This window comes from Akebia trifoliata, chromosome 15, assembly GCF_017979445.1.
Source record: "Akebia trifoliata isolate Shusen 1 chromosome 15, ASM1797944v1, whole genome shotgun sequence".
Classification (NCBI taxonomy): domain Eukaryota; kingdom Viridiplantae; phylum Streptophyta; class Magnoliopsida; order Ranunculales; family Lardizabalaceae; genus Akebia; species Akebia trifoliata.
In genome coordinates, this window is record NC_141389.1 from 24,918,297 (window position 1) to 24,942,233 (window position 23,937).

Here is a 23,937-nt window from a genome sequence, read left to right on the forward strand (position 1 = left end):
CCCAAAAGCTTATAAGAAGAAAAACAAGGCAATAAGTGTCCAACATGGGACTAAAGTCAACATGCCTATGCACGTGTGGGTCGAATTGGGCCAAAGTATATGAAGATATGAACTGGGTGACATGGATGAAAGAAAAGCTCATTCTAATACCATGGTAACAGGGAATTTTTCCTTGTTATTTATTGACTACTGAATTAGAATAGATACAAAAGTTACACCTAAATTATCTATGTATAAGAAATGAAAATTACTGTACATAGGTTCTTGATAATATCTAAGTTTCCAAATAGGTGAGATAAATCTCTACCAAAAGGAAAGTTTATGCACATGTGGGCCGGACTGGGCCAAAACACGTGGAGATATGAATTGAATGACGTAGAAGAGAGAAAGGCCGCTCTGATATCATGATAAATATGGGGTCCAACTCAAAACCAATTAATTTGCGTTGTGCCACTAGTCGGTCCCTATTGCACGGGTTTGAAGTATTAATTCAATCAGATTGGTAAGGTGTGTGGAGTATTATTTCCATGCACAAGGTTCAAATCTCATTGAACCCAACTTCATCTCGCTAACCACGAACCTTTCATCTATATAAAATAAATATATATATATATATATATATATATTTGTTGGTCCAACTCAATAATAATTAATTCATATTTACCATATTAAAGTTAGGAAAATCCTAAACTGACTTTGTATGACATTGTGCTGACATGGCAGCATGGATTTAAACATAGATTTTTTTCCTTGTATCTCTTGGAAAAAATCTATGGTTACGTGCACGTTGCGATTTTAGCACAATGTCATATGAAGTCAGTTTAGAATGGCTCTTAAAGTTATTAATTCACATTTAACTTGACTGGATTTTGAGGTGACTCAATCCCAAATCTTGATCATCAATTCGTCAAATTGATCGAGTCAAGTCTAAAATTCATTGAGTCGAGTCAACATCTCTACTAATAAAATATATAATATTATTTTAGGAAAAAGATATAATTTTATTTTTTTAATATATTTTTTATAAACTAATAAGCAAGTCAAAAACTCAAAAACTTTCAACTTGTCTAGATGGACATTTGAGTCGAGTCGAGTTTTCAATTTTAAAAATTAAAATATTTAGTCTTACTTTTAGTCATCCTCACAAGAGGGCGAACATTATGAAAATCAATCCTCCCCCGATCATCAAAAATTTATTAGAACTAGCAATCTATTCTATGAGTCAGTCTATTTTTCAATTATAAGTCAACTTCTCATAACCCTGGGGGGTTGGCTTAATGGCAATTTTAGACCGATAAGCGGTTAATATCCATAAGTCATGAGTTCATACCACCTTCACTTATCTAGTACATGTGATGTGGAGGCGTTTATTAGTCCTTGGACAAGACCATGGTCTCTGGACTGGGCAAAACCTAAATACGATCTGGTCCGCTCCGCTCCATATTTAAAAAAAAATGGTCAAATTCTCATGAGTTCATGTGCTTGAAAGTCAAGAACAAATAAGATGTAAGAAATTATATATTAACTCTTAATAAAAATAAAAAGGGCTGCTATTACCACACCAATTCTTATGTGAATCATCAAAGAATTGCACACAATTGGTGTGACGTTAGTAAAAGTTGATGTGGCAATGTATATAGATAGATATATATTTTTAATGATTATAGAAATCTTTTAAATAAGGTTGTGGCTGTCATGCTTTGCGGCACCTTCTTTATTTTTTTATTTTTCTACGTAACACATCTCAACATATTTAAAACACATGAAAGCTTGACTCGGATGTGCATTGAGTTGAGTCAAATTAAAGACTCATGATTCAACTCGGATGAATCAAGTAAATATAACAGAAATGATATTGTTTTACTAGTTTTTTAATTTTTTTAATTTTTAGGAAAACTGTAAATTATATTTGGAAAAAAGGCTCAAACAAGAGAAAGTTGAGAGATATCTCCGCAAAATTTTGAGTCAAATTGGCCCTTTTCTCATTCGACTCATACAGTTTGTTCAAATGAATTTAACCTAATTGACTCAATTTCTTTGGATTTTGAGGTGACTCAGCCTTTAAACTTGATGGAATCAACTTATCAAGTCAATTAGTTAACTTGGCCAAGTCACTTAAAAATCACTAATGATTTTTTGACTCGAAAATTTCCACTTAGTCCATACTCAATTGGCGTGGCAAGGGCACAAAACAGTTGATCTTTTCCTTGTGTATGTCGATGAAAAATATCTATGGTTATGGATTCTTGCCATGTCAACCGAGTATAGATCGAGTGAAAATTTTTGAATCCGAAAATCATGACTCTTCGAAACTAAGTCAATTCTAAATTAAGATCAGACACTCAACTAAGTTATAAAACATGATGTCACATTTTTGTTATGAGCAAAAGATAAATATCTTTATTTATATTAAATATTAAAATTATTATTTATATACTTATAAATTTAATAATGCAAAGTTTTTCAACTTGACTCAATAGGCAACTAACATATTAATCAGATCAATTTGGCAAATTATGGTTTCTTTTAAACTAATTGACAAAGGTATTTAATATATATATATATATATAATATTATATATATATATATATATATATATGGGTCCCGTTCGCCACCCTTAGTTTTACCACACACTTTAACAAACGCGTTTTGTCTTACATGGGTTAGAAGTTTCGGAATGGGCTGATTTTTGGTGAGGATGATCTCTATGGTGAGGAGATCATCCTCACCAAAAATCAGCTCATTCCAAAACTTCTAACCCCATCAAAATTGATTTACAAAAAATGGACGGTCCACGATTTTTCAACGTGTAAACATGGGGCTAAACATTTCGGAATGGGCTGATTTTTGGGGAGGATGATCTTCTAATCATAGAGATCATCCTCACCAAAAATCAGCCCATTCCAAAACTTCTAACCCATGTAGGACAAAAAACGTTTGTTAAAGTGTGTGGTAAAACTTAGGGTGCTGAACATTTCCCTATATGGGTCCCGTTCGCCACCCTTAGTTTTACCACACACTTTAACAAACGCGTTTTGTCTTACATGGGTTAGAAGTTTCGGAATGGGCTGATTTTTGGTGAGGATGATCTCTATGGTGAGGAGATCATCCTCCCCAAAAATCAGCCCATTCCGAAATGTTTAGCCCCATGTTTACACGTTGAAAAATCGTGGACCGTCCATTTTTTGTAAATCATTTTTTATGGGGTTAGAAGTTTTTGAATGAGCTGATTTTTGGTGAGGATGATCTCCTCACCATAGAGATCATCCTCACCAAAAATCAGCCCATTCCGAAACTTCTAATCTGTGTAGGACAAAACGCGTTTGTTAAAGTGTGTGGTAAAACTTAGGGTGCCGAACGAGACCCTATATATATATATATATATATATAACACATATTTTTAAGGATTATTTTTTTTTTAAATTTTAAATACGAATCAGTCCAATCGACTTAAAAGAGGGTCCAACCAATTTTTTAAATATTTATTCCTGCCATTGGTTCGCTTTAGCTTTACATTCTGATGGGGTTTTGGAGTTTCACTTGATCTGTACTCAGTTGACGTGGTAAGTGCACAGAGCCGTAGATCTTTTAAGTTATGTATTCCGAAGAAAAAGATTTATGATTCTGTGCACTTGCCACGTCGACGGAGTACATATTGAGTGAAAATTTTCGAGTCTGAATATCACGACTCTTAAAACTATTATTAATGATTTTCTAACTCGAAAATTTTCTCTCGATTGACATGGCAAGTGAACAGAACCGTAGATCTTTTTCCTTGTGCATTTCCAAGAAAAAGATCTATGATTCTCTGCCCTTGCCACGTGGCTCTAAAACTAGGGTTAGTATTTGGAACCCTTGTGGGACCCACGTTATATATGTGGCTAACCAGATTGGCAATTTTAGCCGTTAATAAATTTCTCCAAGTCAGAATAATTTTACCGTTGAGCCTCTCTTTGTCTAAAGGCTGCATACCACTAATCAGGATAATCTACGTTTGATGGGCCCACTTACAGATGAACCATAAGTTGATTGAGTCAGTGGGCCCAAAAGTGTGTCCCAGGTGCCACTTTTGGAGTATGGGGCCATTTTAATATTTAAGGTCCCTGGACCACAATAGTATTGCCTACTTAGTAAGAGTAACTGCAGCAAATCTATCAAGAGATCTCATCCATGTATCCCAGGTTCATTAACCCACCCCAATAAGAATAAAATAAATTAGGTGATTTATAGACGTACCCCTTCCATGTTTTGATAAATATTTGAAGTACTCCTATATTTTTAAATTAATGAACTGGCCCCTAACAGCAGACTTTCCTAATATGATAAGGGAAAATGACCAAATTACCATCGCCTTCAATCTTTAGCCAAAAATTTATTTTTTTCTTACTATCAAAATTAGTTAGAGCGCTGATTTTTTAATTCAATATAACAGAATAATTCAAAAACTCACTGACATGACATGTGTAAGTATCGTAAAATTTTCTCTCGGGATACACAATTGCACATCCCCCATAAACATGTGTAGTTGTGTATTCCAGAGAAAAAAAATCTACGATTCTTACACATATCACATCATTGAGTTTTTGAGTTAATCTATCAGAGTTGAGTTAGAAAATCATTACACAATTGTTTAGTCTCATGATTTTATCTACTCTAACTATTTTTTTTGCTTTTGTAGATTGAGGTTTTGTTAATCACCAAACTCATTAATATCGCTCAAAATTCATGTCGAAACTCTAAATTGATAATAAATCTATGAACCTCTCAGCACGTAGAGATAATATTTTCAAATGTTCCTTTTAGTTTCAAGCCTACCAATCTATAGAAGAAAAAGCCAGAAATTCAAGCCTTTACAATGGGTTAGGAGTTTTGGAGAATTAGACAATAAATTTTTTATTATAGAAAATTAAACTGATTTTTTTTTAAGAAAAAAAAGAGGTCAAAATGAGGTTAAATATATAAAAATAATAATTTATTTTAGATATTGAAGAACAAGAAAATGACTGGTTTTGGAAAAGAAAAATCCAAGGATTTTTTGCTATAAGTTATATCTAAGGGCTTTTAGGTCATTTACCTTAATCTATAAGTGAAGACTGAGGTCGGGGACCATATTATCAGTTTAAGAACACAAGGGTCTATCACAAATATTCATAAATAATTAGAAACTTACTCCACTACAAAAAGGTCTGGTTTTTTTCCTCGTTTTGATCTTTTTTTGCCTCAGAGTTCAAATCCTCTCTCTGATCCTCTCTTCAACCAAAAACCCCAAAACCCCACCTCACAGAAAACCATTCTTCTCTGATAATAAATCGGAAAAACCCTAATTTTTCCCGCATTTCGATCTAATACACCGGCGATCGGATCCAACCTCCTCAAAAAACAGTTTTCCGTCACATTTCTGTCTGGTTTTGGTGATCAAAAGCGGTTTTTAGGGTTACTAGATAGAGAGAGAGCGAGAGAGAGAGAGAGCGATGTATAAGAACCAGCTTCAAGAGCTGGCGCAGAGGAGCTGCTTTAATCTTCCTTCATATTCGTGTATAAGAGAAGGCCCTGATCACGCGCCGAGATTCAAAGCTACCGTTAACTTTAACGGAGAGATCTTTGAGAGCCCTAACTTCTGTACAACGTTAAGGCAAGCTGAGCATTCAGCTGCTGAGGTAGCTCTCAATTCTCTATCGATCAGAGGTCCGACGTATTCTCTTGCAGCAAAAATCCTGGTGAGTAAGTTTTTGCAGTTACCGTTAGGGTTCCGTTAAGTCCATTAATGTCTCCATTACTCTCATTTTCGTTAGCTTCGATTTCTGCTCTTTGAGTTTTGGTGTGATTTTAAATAGAAATTTACAAAAAATTAAGAGAAAATAATCCGGCTAATGTGCGCCTTATGAGTGCGTGGACGTATCGAACGCACCCCGTCCGATTTCTCTGATTTTTAGGAGGATCCGTAACTTGCTAATGTGCGCAGGGTGGGTGTTCATACGCTTCGTAAACATAGTCCCAGTCCCCAATTCTGCTGTCATCGAGATTCGTACTTTATGAATCTCTAAGAGTAATGGATGGTACATGGATGAGATTCTGTTTTGGGGGAAAATGAAGAAACCAGTGAGATTTTCTGACATTGCTGACGTGTCTTATTAAAACTGTTTGAAATTCGAGAAGTTTCTGAGAGGTTCCACTAAAAGTTAATTATTTTTTTTGGTGTCTTTTCTTAATTTTAATTTTGTTTTTAAATGGTATCTTTTGTTTGCCATTATTTAGATAACAGTTCTTAATTTTATGACACATTTTAATAAACACAACTTGGATGATATTTATACCAATGATCCACCAATGGGCACACCTGAAAATTTTCGTTTCGGATTGGCGAGCTCATTGGCCATATACATCGTCATCGTATAGTATTCTTGAGCTTGACCAACTATCATCTTGTGATCTCCTTAAAGTATTATAGGAGATCTCTCTTTTGAATAAGCCTTGTAGGCGGGGTATTAACTAGTTAGGTGTAGATCAACACCCCCTACACTCTCTTAAGGTTCCCACTTGGTATGGCTGTCGACTTGACTAGTTTATAAGCGAACGCATAGTACTCCATTTTATTTTCCCATTGAGGCCGAACCTAAACATGTGCTTGAGAGATAGTTGTCCATGCTCTGATAAGGGATGAATGGATTCTCGAGAAGAGAGGACCTGTGGTGGTTCCCCAAGACCGTCCAGATCCCACAAGTGAATAGAAAACCTACTTCTCGTTCAATAGAAGCCCAAAGAAGTGTATATGGTACACAAATAATGAGAGATATGTAAAAAAATAAAAAAGTAGATCCGATTATTCCCAAGAAATTCTTCGATTTCGTCCGGAAGCAGATGATTATTCATCTGCTTCTCACGATCCGTGAATAGCTGAAACATTGAGGAAGATTTCACTTGGAAAATAAAATGTTTCATACTAATGGATTCAGGTCCATAACCATGGGTTCCAATGCATGAGATCTTGTAGCACTTACCAATGAGGTCCTATCAATTGGTCGACCTTTATAAGTGCGTCTCCAATCGGTCCTAGAGGGTCAAATGGGGGATTTCGTTTATCTCAATACCCATAACACTCCAATTTATGAGGCACTGCTTCTTAGCAACTTCAATTCTAGCTTTCATACCAACCTAGATAGATACATTGTGAGTGTTAAACCACCTCTCAATTGGGTTTCAATTCTATGGTCTTGAAGCTCTGATAGGTCATCGTTTACCCCTAAGGCACTACTTTGGTTGCGGAGTTAATATATGATGTTTAGGTTTTCCAGTTCTTGTCATATTAGCAAAATTATTGTTTAGGAAAAATCTTTCTAAAAGTAACAAAAGCCAGTGATAATAGAAAATAAAATATATTTTCCCCACTTTCCACCATGGAACATCAAGACTTTTGTGATATATCTTCGTTTTTCCTATAGACTAACAGTTCGATATTTACATTTAACTTAAATTCTCTTTGGTGAAGATAGTAGGTTACTGAGTTAAATTTCTGTTGTCTTTGGGATATAGGCTTTGATAATGATGATTTAAATTTATATCGGAACTCTATATTATATAGAATAATAGTTTTGTTAATGAGCACGAAGAAATAATTTTGTAGAAAGATAAGAAGTTAATAACTATAGTTAAGACCATATTTATTGCTTGAACAGGAAAATTGTTGTAGAACAAATAAAGATTTAATTCTTGACAAAAAGAAGAAGAAGAATTATCATTGGATTGCTTATTATTTTAACTGTAAAAAACCAAATATTATTAACATGCAATATAGAAGCAAAATTAAAAAAAAAAAAACAGATTTTATATTCAGATATTCCTTATTATCTTCATTAAGACCAACCATAATAAGGAAAATAAATAATTCAAAAAAATAATATTTATAAGAAAATGTATATCATATATAATTGTCGTGCATTTGGCCTCAATGATTATAATTAACTTTCAATGGACAGGATGAGACGGGAGTGTACAAAAACCTCTTACAGGAGGTTGCACAAAGAGTTGGAGCAGCATTACCATTATATACAACCGTCCGATCAGGCCTTGGACACCTACCTGTCTTTACCTGCACGGTGGAGTTGGCTGGAATCACATTCACAGGTGAACCAGCCAAAAACAAGAAGCAAGCAGAGAAGAATGCAGCAATTGCAGCATGGTCATCTCTAAAACATTGTGAGTACCTGTAAATATCTATAGATTATTTGGATAATGGGCTATAGAGAATAAAACTATACCTCGTTTAAGTGGGGATGCTCAAAACTCAGACCATTCTACATCCCATTATCAGAGCATGAAGCTTTGAGCAGTAGTTGTGGTATTTAAGTTCACTCCACTTTGAGTTTGGGAACCTTCGTTTATCTGTATACATGTGTCTTTGTATGTAGTCATTAGTTATTTTTTAGTTATTAAAAGAAGAGCTAGGTTTGATCTTGGTCCCATTTTCATTCCTCTCAATTGGGCCACGTGGAGATCTTCTTGGATGATCCAACCATACAAGTGTGTTTCCCCTGGAAAAAAAACATTGAAGCGGCCAACCTGCTTCAAAATTTCGGTAGACCCTCTCCTTTGGATTACATGTGGTGTCTCCAAGGAGGTATCCCAAATATTAACCAAAAAGGAGTGGCTTGAAATAACACTAAAAGTCATGTGTCATGTTATGAGGAGGGTTCCTCCAAAATTTTGAAGCGGCCTGACTGCTTCAAAGTTGAACTCGCTGTCCCCCACCATGATGTTCATCATCAGAAATAAGGGTCTATTCCGGTGTTAGTAACCATATGAAAGTCTGTTTTGCAGTAATGGTTTAATCGATATTGGATAATCAGAGGTTTTAATTGCAAGCCATTTTTTCATGAGATTGTTGTAGTGGCCATAACCTGGAGTCATCAAGTAGTCATTCCAGATAACTTTTTTGAATTTGAGAAAGCAACATCAAATTCCGACCCCAAATCTTTGGGATAAAGCTTGGATAATGATGATGGGAAACAAATGGTCTGTCCGTTTAACTTGGTCCGGTTCAAACTTAGTACCGAACCAAACCAATAGCTTTGGAGTGGTTTGGTTCGGTTTGGAACAAGTGGCAATTCGGTTCCGGGTTATGAAAATGGAGAACCGATCAATTTGGTTCGGTTCTTGGATCAAGCTTGTATAGAACCGAACCCCTATGCAATAAATAGATATATATGTAAATAATAATTATTATGAATTATTTTAGGAGTTAGGACATAGATTAGTATTTTTTTTGTGGATAAACTAATGGTTTTTTATGAATAGATTAATGATTATTGTATGAAATTTTATGTTTATTATATGTTTGTTTTTTCATTAAAAAATATTACTTACAATTTATAGAATATTGGCAATCCGTAGAACCGAACCGAAACCGACTTTAGTTCGGTTTGGTTCCAATGGAATTTGGTTTGGTTCTGGTTCTTATTTAGTGGAACCAACCTATGTCGGTTCGGTTCCAATTTGACCTCAATCCGAACCAAACCGAACCAAGTTGCACCCCTAGGTTTGTGGGTTGGGGTGGTTGTGTGCATGGAGAAAATATCTTCTATGAATGATCTCAACTTTTGATGTTTTCTCTTTCCCTCACCAAGGAAAAGTTTTGCATTCTCTTTAAGGAACGGTACTTGCTCAACTTTTCCTCATTGCCAACACATTGGATGTTCCATGGGCAATCCAAGGATAGGGGATCATCATGTGTTCCTAATGGTATTGGTCAACATTCTTCTTGCTATGTCACTCGCATGTTACTGTTTTTATGATCTATGTTAGGTTCCAATGATCAAATCTGCTTTTCCCAAAACATTTTAGACCTAGCGTGTCTTACTCTGGGAAGTTGATGTTCCTAGGTGCTATTTCCGTCCTCATGATCTACTCAGATGGTTCAAAGATTGTGGGTCAGGTTTGACTAGTGCTCCACTTTTTTCCTCCAATGTGAAAATTGCCAACTCCAACGTTTTGTTATATATGTGACACACTGGGTTGATGGGTATGTCCCCTACATTAGTATTTCAGTAATTACAATTAGAGACATGGTGAAATATAGAGCTAGCGTGTTCTCTTGGAAAATACTGTAGTTACAGATAGTTTCATACCTTCTGTGGGCTTCTAAATCTTCTAAATTATGTCTCATAATTTTTTTTTGTAATTTTTCGACCCCTAATAATGGTTTTAAAAGTTTTGGCACTCGTGTGTCTATTTTCGTAAGCACCTTATGTGGTTCTTTATAATTGTTTGTGTGCCCAATTTCTGGCTTAGGCTGGACTTTTGGAATTTTCGCCGATGATGTCATGATATGCTCTTCATTTGTGCTGCTTTCGTGAAATTTTGGGCCTTGGGTTCCACTTAATGTGTGTGTGTGTGTGTTTTTTTTACTTGCCAGTGGCACAAGAAGAGACGAGCTCATCATCAGAGAGACACAACTATGATGAACAAGAACATGTGACAGTAGCCCGGGTTCTGCTAAATTACCTTCTGAAGGAAAAAATCGCTCCTAATGCCTCAACACCATTCCCGAAGAAATTTCCAATCCAAAATCCAAGACCATCAAAAGTACAACGACCACCCATCACAAAATCGAAAATACTCCCCTTAATCCGACCAAAGTCATCATCTCAACAAAATGAACCCATGTCAACAACCACAAATGAAAGCCCCCTACCATCATCCCAGTTCCCACTATCCGAAACCCGAAGAGTCCGCCCCCCAAAGTTCCCTGCAGTAGATGCAGCACCTTACGTCCCCGTCCGACATTTCCGAGAACCGTACTATAGGGTGGCACAGCCAGTGACGATAAGAACTGCAGTTCCGGTTTTCTCTGCCCCTCCACTCCCTCCACTTACCAACCCACTCCCTGTGCATATTGCCCCACCGGTTTGTATCAGGCAGGCTGTGCCCGTGTTCACAGCACCGAGTTTTATGGTTCCTCCACCACCCAAGTCATCAGTTGAGATCGAAGAGAGAGGGAACACAAATGGGACTAAGACACATGAATCTTCAGTGACACATGGCATGACACCGAAAACACCTACTCAGACAGACAAGAAAGATAACATGACACAGGTTGTGAAACAGCTCCCACCCAAGTCACCTGATGGGATACAAGAGACTGGAAAAGTAACTGAGACCGAGCCAAAGGACTCTGCAGTGACACTGAAGACACCCACTCAGACAGAGGAGATAGATAACATGACACAGGTCGTGAAACAGCCCAAGTCACCTGATGGGATACAGGAGACGGGGATTGTGACGGAGACCAAGACACTGGAATCTGCAGTGACACAGGACATGAAACAGCTCAAAATCTGATGTTAGGAGGAGAAGATTTGAATCTTCAAGAAGGTTTGTTGTCTTCTTTCATGAGTTATGTTTTCTTTCTTCTTTTTTTTTTTAAAGTTCCTTTTGGGGAAGCTAGTCAGCTACATTATCATAGTTTACATGAGGTTATATCAATTTTCGGAAAATTCAACATTTGGTTTGATTTTATGATTGCACAGAAAACATTTTCTGTGGAAAATGATTATAAGAAAATGAATTTCCTGACAAAATATTTGCCCAAGCTCTATTGTACCTAGGTAAATGTAAAAAAGAGTGGGTGTTAAGTTCCTAGGGTAGGGGCAATTCTGAGACAACTGATGGGATTGAGTGGAAAAGGAAATTCTGAGACAACTTCACCACCAAAAAGGAAAAAATTTCCTCTAGGAAATAATTCTCGTGAAAATGTATTTTCCTGAAACTCATTTTCTCGCCGTGGTTTCCAGAGGTGACAACTAACAAATTGAATGGTTAGTTGGGTGTATTGAAAATAGTGGGCATCAAATCCTTCACTAACCACACGATGGACACATCATGGGAGGCACAGATTTGCTGCTGTATTCATAGATATTGATGGACTAAGGTCTTGTTGAATACTTATGGGGCCTCTAAACTTATATATACAGCTAAGTGAGTCTGCAAATAAACATTTAACTTAATTTCAAGTCATTAAATTTGATAAATTTTCGTGGTTAATTTGTCATGATATATTTAATCAAATTTTGTTCTTTTAAAACTCAAATCTAACTGGATGCCATATATGGTTATAGGGGCTAGTTATGTGTGTATCAAGGCATTTTAAGAAAACATCAAACGATTTCTAATTTATGAAAAACAGCAAATTTGCATAGCTGATGATGTGTTGATCTCTCTGTGTTTTTTATAATTAGAATGCAAGAAGGTTGACGATGTGTATCGATTATGGCAAGTATATTAAAACCCATTAAGCCCAAGATGGCTTCAAATCTTGTTACTTATCTCACCGAAAACAGGCTTACCAACAATCAAAGAAAAAACATTAAAAGGTTGGAAATCGCTTTGGTTTTTTTTAATGAACTCTTGATACACTAAACCAGATTCAACAATTTCTTCATTATTCGCCATGTTCTTTAAAATAAAATAAATAACAAGTCTTTACTTAATTCAGAGACTCAAAACATTAAGCAAATTCCCAGCATCAAGTAAATAAATGCACATCAGTAGATTTGCCCAACAATTAACTAGTAAACTTGTCCAACACTACACCAGTTGTTATCAGAATTCAGAATGTCATGTCACATTCTAGCAAGACATCTAAAAGAGTATTTAAGGTCACCTATCATGATGAGAAAGAGCACACACAGCCCCGTTTTTCTATACAGTATCGACTATACAAAGACCGAGAAGTTCAGGGTTGGAGCCCAAAGGCCAACTTCAGGTCAGATATGTGTGAGGCATATAGAAACTAACCAACATATACGAACCCATACACATTAAATAAAGGGAAGAAAAATAAAATCAGAGCTTTGTTTTCAGTTAAGGCCAGTAAGCTGCTTCCATTGCTTGTAAGATTGAAGCACGATCAAACCTGAAGGTTCTGAAGGTCTTACCAGGGCCGCCAGTGTCGACTTGACGAGGTTCAGATCCAGATCTGGTGGTATGGGTCTCACTTGTTGTTGCTCCCATGGTAGAGTTGTTCTTTGCCTTCCACACGGACATTCCTTGACATAATGATATGGAAATTATCAATAAAACCATATGAGATGATTAACTAAAGCGTTAGGTTCCAGTGACTCATGAAGAATGACTCGTGAGAAAACACATGGGCAACTCTAGTATTATACATACAAGGAAACCTCTCGTCTCTCTTTTTTAGTTTTGGTAAGAAAGCTGTATTTAGGGTGGGGAAGAAACCTTTGCAAAACGTATCCAACTTTAGCGTTGTTGGCGGCGGGTGGGCTGAAATCCATGCTTTAAGAGACCTGCATGAAGATACTAATAATCTTAATAAATGGCGAGAAGAAAATCATGTTGATCTCATCAAACTTAATTTCAGGATACTTACATCAAGAATGGACCAACCATGTAGAGTTTCAGACCATTGGGCCCACGAGATGTTACATCATTGCTTGCCGATTGAAGTTCATCAATCCGGATCCATGAGATTTCCTGCCCAAAGCAAATAAAGTTACCTCAAAATTTGTACTTCCTTAGAACATACTGGTTTTTCCCATTTTGTTTGTTATTTTCTGGAAAATGTAATTATCGTAAGTGGCAGATATATGAGTTAATTTTCTTGTTCATCCATCATCATTCAAAAACCTCATGGCCAGCTATTTAGGCTTACCAGTAATCAACATTAGTCCTGTTTCACAATACGAATCAATCTAGGGCTATGTCTTCTATTATGGTGTCTACAGAATTTTTTCTTAATACCTTAATTCATTTCATTTATGTCCTTCCTCTCGCCCTTTTTAGAGGCTTCAACCTCAATAAAAATACTCATTCCACTAATGTTTCTTTGGCCATCATTGTAAATGGCCCAACAATCTCAATTGACTGCTTCATTTTTACCCCACATAAGAGCTACTCCTAATTCCATCAGATATGTTTCTTTCTAATTTCAACTCATCGTACCTGGGAAGCTTATCCATTTTAGCCACCCAATTCACGTTCCATGGCCAACATCCTCTACAAGCTATCTCGTTACGGATAACTGAAAAAACTAGTAAATAAAAATGGTCACTTTAAGATATTTCTCACCCACCAATCTGAACTGTCTCATCATTTTTGGTCACATGAATTTTAAAACACCTTTGAGATTCCTAATGTTTCCTTCAGAATTATGATTTTGAATTTACTCTCTCCATTTCATCAATCAACATATCATCATTTCAGATTACATATCATAAGGAACACCCACAAATATGAGCAATCAATTCATCCATAATTATTGCATAAAAGAACCAATTTAAAGCCGACTCCTCATACAAACCCATCTTAACTATCCACTTGTCTCATTTCCAACGATTCTCACACCAGTTACCAGTCCCCCATTCAGGTCTTACATGATGTTAATATATCCACCCACCAAATTATATAGGAGTGAGATCATATGCTTGAAAGCACATAGCCATCCCTTTTCTAAGTTCACTTTCTTCCATCATTTTCTTTAAAAAAAACTTAACTTTCACCTTTTAAAGACTACATTACAAGCAAGCCCAATTGCACACACTTGTGCCTGCATGAGTTCATGCACACCCACCGCTGCTCCCCACCCCGTGCACATGATGGTGCACACGTGCATACACAAACACAAACATAACAATAACAAGGAAAAGTGCAAAGAAAAATTGGCAACAAAAATGAAGTATATGAAAGGTACAAGTATTCCACGATGGAGAGAAATACATACACTGATCTCTTTCTTGGTCTGTGGTGCAAAGGAAGTATCTTCCTTAACACCGGCAATTATATAAAGTCGCACCCTCTGTTCTCCAACGGTAACTTCAATATGGTCCTCTATTTTCAAAAGTTTTGAAACATCAAAACCTGTTTCCTCCAAGACCTGCATCCATGATAACAAACAAATTTGAAACAAGGAGGCAGAGCAAAGACAACACCAATAAATTAATAAAAATGGAGAAAAGAAGGCAAAATGGCTCTAGCTAAAGCTCAATGAGCAATCATGATTTTTAAAATTATGGGATGGTTGTGTGCTAAACCAAGGGGTCCAAAGAAAAATTGACAAACAAGAGTTTCTTGAGTTGTGAAATTTATTTTCAGAGTACATCTAATGAATTACAATAGAAAGAATGTTTTAGAAGAAGATCATGACCATGCAAAAGTATAAGCAGTGCAAAGTTTAAATTCCTTGCATCCAAGGTGTAACCTCTTACATTATACATACATACATATATATATATATATATATATATATGGAAAAAAGTTGCCTGAACCGAAGGACCAGGCTAAGCCTGGACCGAAACAATGAAAACATGACACGTGTACTCTATTTAACTTGAGGTTAATCTGCATTAATCTAATAAATCATGGGTTTATTCTCTTTCTGTAACTGCTTCCTAAAAAAGAGGGAGAGAAATAGAGTTTGAGAGAAACTCATCTTCTAGAGAAAAATAAATAAAGTTTCCTCTCTGTGATTTCTCTCCTAAATGCTGGATCTCTCTCTCTACTCCCATATATCGATCTTTTCCTTTTCTCCCCTAAATAAAACATTAGGAAAATCTGAAAATCTAAATCAATGGAAAGGAGGAAGACATTTAATCAACTTTTTACAGATTGCACAGGCTTTCTAAATCTCCTTTTGTTCCAGTCTCACCATCAATTATTAAGAAAAACTAGTTTACTGTTTTTTACCTTTTTACACAACCATGGAAAAACTCAACATAAGAGGGGGTGAGCCAATTGAAGTCAACTTTTCATTCTCCTAAAATTTGTTGTGGCTAATAGTGATTAGTCATGGTTCAAAGTACAGTTTATTCTCAGAATTTATCATCCAAAGATGTCTTGTTCTCAAGCTGATGGGGATGCTATGTTGTGGATTTGTCTTGGATTTCAACTCACCAAAAGAACCCCAAGATTGGAACTTCTAACCATGTTTTACAGATAAAATGATCTAGCGTAAGTTATATATGGAAGTGAAGTTTAAAAATACCATAATTAATGAGCTTGAATCCATCTGAAAATAAGATTTTCAATTTTGAAGTTGATTTTTTTTTTTCCAATTTTTGCAAGATAGAAGAAATTGGGTCTGGGCACTTTTGAGAGAGAGAGAGATTCCATTGATTTTGGGTTTCAATAAGGAAGAAATAATAGGAGAGAGAAAGAAAGATTTTAAATTAAAAAGAGTTGACGGAAGGATCCAGAATCGTTGACCAGTGGATTTTGTGAGTTCAGTTCTAGTTAACTATAGGCCACGTGTCGTTTTCTCCTTGATTCGGTCCTGGATCATCCTGGTCCTTCAGTCCAGGTAACAGGGTCTCTCTCTCTCTCTCTCTCTCTCTCTCTCTCTCTCTCTCTATATATATATATATATATTATATATATATATATATATATAGATATAATGTCCAAGACCTTATGGAGATGTTAGCATTCTACACCACATTCACTTTCCAATAATATCTTTTCTCATTTCATCTTGTAGAGAAAAAGACAAAAGTATGTTAATCTTTTACATAATAAATGCTTGTTTGCATTGATTACCAAAGCATTACAATAAACAAGACATTCAAATCCAAAGACTAAAATGCCATTAAAATTTATTATGTAAAAGACCAACATACCTTTATCTTTCTCACTAAAAGAAAAAATGGGCAAAGGTATTATTGGAAAGTAAATGTAGTGCAAAATGCTAACGTCTCCATGAGATCTTCGATGTTAGCAGTCTTCATATATATAGGGGCTTCAACAGCAAACGAAAAAACCCAACGTTGGTAGCCAACGTTTTGTCCAATACAGGTTAGAAGTTTCGCAATAGGCAGGTTTTTTGTGAGGATGATCTCCTCACCATAGAGATCCTCCTCACAAAAAATCAGCTCAATCCGTGTTGGCTGCCTAACGTTAACTGCCGAGCGCCACCCTCAACGTTAGGCAGCCAACACGGATTGAGCTGATTTTTTGTGAGGATAATCTCTACGGTGAAGAGATCCTCCTCACAAAAATTCAACCCAATCTGAAACTTCTAAATCCATCAAAAGGGGTTTACAAATTATCGGTAAAAATTGACGGTCCACAATTCTGAACCAGTTTTGATGGGGTTAGAACTTTCAGCCTGGGCTGATTTTTTATGAGGATGATCTCTTCATCATAAAGATCATCCTCACAAAAAATCAGCCCAATCCAAAACTTTTAAGACATATAAGACAAATGTATTGGCTCCCTAATGTTGGCTGCCGAACCTGACCCATATATATATATATATATATAGATAGAGAGAGAGAGAGAGAGAGAGAAAGAGAGAGAGGCAGAAATGACGGAAAAGCAAGACAATATTATATATATAAGTGATGAAGAGACTTGTAAAAAGAAGGCGGTTGCAAGAGGAAATTATTACCTCTCGGACAGCACACGTGTGGTCTTCCTCATCTTTGGCTTTTTTCCCACGGGGAAAACTCCAGCTTGCTCCAGCTTTCCATCCCTTCACTAGTAAACACTGCAAAATGCATATATCACTCAAGAAAAGGGACATCAAACTATATATCAATTATCTCAATATGTATATATAATTTTACAATGCATAAGAAAACTCATTTCAAATGTAAATGAAATAAAAAGCTTCTGATGAAGGTGCCTTCTAATACAGAACTTCCATTTGGAAACTGCATGAAAGGGGATATAAATCTTTAGGATTAGGCTTCATTGTTGTTGTTGTTGCTGCTGCTGCTGCTTTGTGTGTATGTGCTAGGTTCCTTGATGAGGTATCATGAATTAGATTGGCTCAGTTTGATGGGTCTTATCAGAGTCTGGTTAGAAGGTTAATAGAGGCCTTGCTAGTGAACTCCACTCCCCCTTCAACAATGTATTGACGTATCGCTACAGAATTTTAAGGAATATATGGGTGGGCGCTCAGGTACAATATATTGATGACACAACCTACTCAAGATTATGTTCTTCAAATGTGATTTTGATGCAAGACGGTGAGGGAAGAAAGGGTAATTTGGAAGGTTAGGGAAATCGGGTTAAGGATTTTGGTGACAATAGGAAAATGGTTTCCAAAATACCAATTGGCTATATACTGAAATGTAAAACACAAAGCTTTCCAATTACAACATTTTGAAAGTACAATTAGGGGAATGTTTAGGGTATTTGGATTTTCCACATTTTAAAATTACAATTATGGGACGGTTTAGAGTATTTGGATTAGATTTAGAAAAGAGATTAATGATGGGTTAAAGAAAGTGGGAAAGGATTAAGGGTAAAATAAAATGAGGTTGGTAGGTTTCAAGAATCAAGAATCAAAAATCAAGAAAACATAATTTATGGATTGGTTTTTTGAAATGATTAAAGGTTTCTTGATCCCTCAAAAATAATAATACATAAAAAAAGTAGAAAAGATGGATTGAAGAAGAAATAGAGGATAAGAAGAAAATTTAAGAAAGAAAAATGATATTTACCTTGGAATCACCCTAATGATTTTCATGGTATCAACCACATTGAATGCACTAACATTCAAAAGAAAACAGAGACTTCTGTAATTTTGTTTATTCAATAAACCCTATTACAATTTATAAAAAAAAGGAAAATCAACCAAGAGTTCTAATAAAACTAAAATATCTAATTTTCGTAACTTTCTCTCTTTTAAATTTTCAACCATGATAAATTTACATAAAACACATCCTAAAGTTACCAAACTGCTTTTAAACATTATACTAAGACCATGGGCCAATAAAACATGAAAATAAGCCCAAAAAACATAAAAATAAAATCCTAAAACAACTCAAAACTAAAATAATAAAAAAAACTAATCTAAAATAATATCAACGATAAATCTAAACCTAATTAGGTGAAAACCTAAATAATTACAAATTTTTCGTCGGAACCCTTGACTGTTGATTAGATTTGTGTTCTACATTAGATTTACTAATCATTTTCCTTTTGATATAATAGTTTACTGCTCTTTGACTTAACTATTTTCAGGTCAATACATCAATCACAAGATCAAAAGAGTGTAGTGTGGAGAAGATGCATGCAATGCACTCTGGTTTCTTCTACCACTTTAAATTGGCTTTTATACTAGGGGATTTAGACATACTCCTCCATGTTTTGGTGAATATTTGTGATATCCCCGTGTTTTCAAAATGACAACATCCCTCCCTTGACTTTGGCATTCTCTAATAGGCAATGAAAAATGATCTAACTGACCTCATCTTCAACCTTGAGCCAAAAACCCTTAATTTTTCTTCCCAAAATCAGTCATAGGTAAAAAATTTTACCCACTTCTTCCACCTTAAGATTCTATCTACTTAAACCTTCAAATCTCAAGAACGAAATAGGATTTTTAGGGAAGTAAAAGATGATGGAATTTTGGGCAGTAAAATCAAGGGTTTTGTACAGGGGAAGAAAGGTGGAAAATGATGGATGAAAACATAGGGGGATATATCCAAATCGCCCATTTTATAATAGATAAATAGCTCGGTATGTTACATTTTGCATGCAAAGATCTATATGCCAACACATAAATTTATACCTACATGACAACTAAATCAAGAACATCAGTGGATCACTAAGAGTGGGGCATCTCAAGGAGATCAAGATCATCTATCTCGATAAAAACGAACAAAAGGACTACTTTTCCGTTTGTGAAAAACATACCCGTTCGTAAGATTCATCCAAAATGATTGCCCCAGATACCGGAACTCGAACCTTGTAGGAGGTGAAGTCTTTGTATATGTCATCAATGTGTGCAATATAAGGTCTCAGAGCAGCACAACTATTGAACACTATAAGGAATCAAGGAAAACAAGATTCAATGGATAAAACTGTTTGGATACCATTACTGAATAAGCCTCATAAAGACCGTTCTTCAATGTTACCTTGGCACTCATATTTCAAAGTTTTTGCCACACTGACGTGCCAAAACTACTCAACACTTCATAGCATGATATTTCATGCCTAGACACTTGCCATAAATATGGTAGAAGCAGTTTTCCCTAAATACTTTTTAAATGAATTAAAATTAAGTGTGAGGATATGCTAGTAATGTGGGAAGTTACTCAAGTTGCAAGTTTCCTCCATGTGCCACAAACTACTAGAGTACCACCTAAAATATTTGTTATACCACAAGTTAATATTTGGATAGCCCTACCGCCATATAGAAATTTCTGGAGGCTGCAGTGCCAGGCACCTTGGCACTTAGCACGGTGCCACATGACATGTCAAGTTGACACTGCTGTGCTCCCAAGACAGTCTCAAACTGACATGGATAAATCTCAAAAGAATGCAATCACCAAAGAGGTTCAGAGCTCATCTTAGAAAGTATCCTTTATGATCAATTCCTGATTTTAAAGGAACAAAAGCTTATGATAGTGTGCAAGTTTCTGACACAGATACCGGGTGTCAGACACAATGCCTTTGAGAAACCCAAGGCATTAATATGTCTGTGCACGTGAATACTCACAAGTTTTTTAAATAGAAATAGCGAAAGAGATGCATGAAGAGTTCACGAAAATGTTTTGATACACCATTGCTTAATAGAGTAGGTTTCTAAATATCAAACTATCGTTGTGCTTATCAACGTGATATTAGTATATGGAGAATGGATTGCACCAACCCTCTTTAGAAGTTCTTTTTATATAATATCAACACTAACTAACGTCTTATGATTTGTATGGGTGTTGATGTCTCTGGTGCAAAAAAAAAAAAAAAAAAGCCAGTAAATTAGAAAAACAATTTAGTGCATAGGATACTCAAAGAAGTGAATTCCTTCAGAGAGAGCGATTTCAGTGATGGATTTTGTTCCACCGAATTATCCTCATAGAACCAATGTGCTTGCTCCACAAGAAACAAAATCCTCTCAAATGACTCTAGATCTTCTTGTGGGACATTTAAAACAAATCGACTGCATAAAAATAAATATTTCTTAGAACTTAATCAAATAAAATTGCATATTAATCAAAATATTCCACATGTTAAAACCAAATAGATGATCATATATAGTGATAAGAGGTGAAGAAACTCCATTCTATGACATCATAAACTAAAATGCTGATGCAGAGATCATGGCAGAGCGGTACACAAAGGAAGTGGAGCCATGGTTTCAAATCTTGGTATTCTGTATCGTCTTGTTCATGGACGAGACCAGGTTGTCTGGGACAAGTCATCTCATCTCGGATGAATCATCTTGGTCCACAATGAGACAGTTGATTTTTATTTTTTTTATTTTTTCAGAATAAAAATAACTGAATCATTTGCAGATTTGAAATTGAGAAAGATCCATAAACAAGCAAACCACCTACTTTTCTTTCATTTCTTTAAAAAAAAATCTGAAAAAAGAGACCTAGATCAGGAGAAAAAGAGGGGCAATGGAGAGAATTTGCCCAAAAAAAAAAAAAACGAGAGGATAGTGTTGTTATTGCTGCCTTTGTTATGTGTTTTAGAAAAACACTTTCTTACTAACTTAGTAAGATTCTAACCTTACTAAGGGTCTTTGAGCTCAAATGGATTACCACATTGGCAATCCAACAACACAACTCTCAACATTTCATGGAAAAAACCCAGATCTGCAAAATAAATTCAAAAAATATTTTTTTTCGGCTTGATCCAAGGTTTTGAAAATGGAAGACTACCGAACTTCCAACCCAAATTTAAAATTAAAATACAATGGTGAAAAATAACATTTTTTTTAAAGTTCATAGAATTTTTTCCTCAACAAACTTTTGACGTTGGATCATGTTTTTTCATGCCAGAAGGTGAACTCAACAACTCTTAGTAAGAGTTTAAATCCTATTAAGTTAGTAAGGCTAGTCAGGCTTCATGTGTTTATCCACGGTTTTTTTATTTAAGATGATTCATCTCGCTTAACTTGTCCGAGATTTTGTATATCTCATTTGCCTAACGAGACAACGTAAAGTTTGTATCACACTAGAAATCCGTATCGTTCATGAGCGAGACCAAGATGACTCACCCGAGTCATCCCGGTCTCGGATGATATTTGAAACCATGCATGGAGCAGATTGCTCAAAAGAAGACCAAAAGAAAGGGTAAACACGTACCCTAACTTCTGGAGGTCATAAATTTGAGACCATAACTCAAAATCACTATTATTATATATCCACGCGAAGCTCTCGACGAGTATTACATGTTAGCCAATTATCTAAAGATCATTTGCTCCAAAATGAAGTGGCAAAATTCAATCATATAGGGGGTCAAATCGAGCATTTTCTATAAAAACTTTCCTTTTTAGGAATGTTCCGTTTTAGTGTTTTTTGCATGTTTTTCGTTTCTGTTTTTTTTTTGGGATGTCATTATTAGTAGTTTTAAGCATTTTAGAAGTGTTTAAGTCGAATTAGGATTTTTTACTATTTTTGGAAAGTTTTCTATTTCAGGTAGATTTTGTTATTTGGGTCTATAAATCGACTAATGTAATAGTTTAGAAGGCACGTTTTGATTAATAAATTTTCTTTTCTTGAAGAATTTTCTCGTTCTTTTCCAATTGCTTGATATTCTTTGTGAGTCAACAAGCTTGATGCCCAATTGTTCGGTATTCTTTCGAAAATCAACGAACCAATTGGAAGATTGTTCTTCGCCTTGCATCAAATGCCCTAGAATGGAACACCAAAGAAGATATTTAAAAAGGGGCGGGTTCTTTGCACCCACTTTTTTTGCTCGTCTCACCCACTTAAACATTATTTTTCTAATAAATAGATATTACTTGCCACATCCACTTAAGATAAAAACCATGTTGCATGAATTCTTCTAACCAAGTAAAGTACATTGTCACAGTTGGATCCAGCACTCCATCCAATTAGAGGTGGCGTCACTTATTTCCTAAGTTATTGCTTTGTACAACTTCAGCCTGTCTACCCTCTTTAGTACATAGTTTTGTTGAAAATTAGATCTTTAGCACTCTTTTTTTCTAAGCTTGTAGTGTTTCGCCATGACAAGAAGAAACCATGGATGCTTTGTTTGAACATTTGGAAGAAAGAATCCCAATTAGATGCTAGTTTCTCCAATTCTTTATCTAGATTTCTCAAATTAAGTCAAACACATAGTTTAATTACATTTGAGTCCCAAAACAACTAAACCCTAACCCTAAATTCGAAGTTGAACTGGAATAAAATTTCCCTTCAAATCTAAACCGGAAAAAGATCGAACAACAGAAATTCATAAACAGCAAGAAAAATCAAGATAAGAAAAATGAGAGAAGTAATCTTAAACAGACCTGCAGAGATCGTCGAGAAGCTCTTGAGGAGGGAGAACGTTTTTTGTAGGAGCACTTGAAGATCGATGTAGACCAATCATGGCTTCTCAATCGCACGTAAAACCCTAATTACAGTTCTCTTTGAAGAAGAAGAAGAAGAAGAAAGGGAGAGCACTCTTGAGAGTTGAGAGTCGAAATAGAAAAGAAAGACGGGTGCTATCATGCGCATATGCGCCTAAACTTGGGCTTAGCTAAAATACGCTTCTTTTTTAAGCTTAATGTTGCGAGTGAAGATCTAAAACTCGATGAAACTAACTCGAGTCTCGACTCGAAGATTTACCTGAGTCGGTGGAGGGTATTTTTGGAAAGAATCGTGGTGGCGTCACCCACCATATAATCTTTCAATAATTTTCTATAGATACATACCAAACATTTCTAAAAAAGTTTGGTAATAAATAACACACGGACCACTTTTCACGTGGGATCTTATTCAAGGAATTGTTCGGTATATAACTACTGATCTAAGAACAATAAACTCAATGGAAACAGATCGGAAATATACTCTATAAAACGATAGATACATATTGAACAGTTCTTTACATTGGGATTCCATGTGAAAAATGCATTCATTATGTACCTATCGAACTAGTGCTTATGAGCTTGGTCTTGATTTATCGAACATATTAGAAATTTTGAAGGAAAAAAAAATTATGCAAACTATAAAGATAAAATCAATT

The 23,937-nt window shown here is 35.6% G+C and overlaps 2 protein-coding genes across 2 annotated transcripts; one reads left to right on the top strand and one right to left on the bottom strand.

Annotated features, from left to right (window-relative positions):
- Positions 1-5,203: 5,203 nt before the first annotated feature.
- On the top strand, positions 5,204-11,496 carry LOC147384754 (double-stranded RNA-binding protein 2-like). The gene is made up of 3 exons (XM_086425113.1): positions 5,204-5,717; positions 7,974-8,193; positions 10,409-11,496. The coding sequence occupies exons 1-3, from the start codon at positions 5,472-5,474 to the stop codon at positions 11,332-11,334; spliced, it is 1,392 nt and encodes a 463-aa protein (XP_086281239.1). The 5' UTR covers positions 5,204-5,471; the 3' UTR covers positions 11,335-11,496.
- A 1,046-nt stretch (positions 11,497-12,542) lies between these two features.
- On the bottom strand, positions 12,543-23,427 carry DCP2 (decapping 2). The gene is made up of 8 exons (XM_086425114.1): positions 23,222-23,427; positions 20,748-20,899; positions 19,654-19,781; positions 17,396-17,494; positions 14,735-14,887; positions 13,385-13,488; positions 13,234-13,301; positions 12,543-13,040 (listed from the first exon to the last, which is right to left on the bottom strand). The coding sequence occupies exons 1-8, from the start codon at positions 23,299-23,301 to the stop codon at positions 12,856-12,858; spliced, it is 969 nt and encodes a 322-aa protein (XP_086281240.1). The 5' UTR covers positions 23,302-23,427; the 3' UTR covers positions 12,543-12,855.
- Positions 23,428-23,937: the final 510 nt, after the last annotated feature.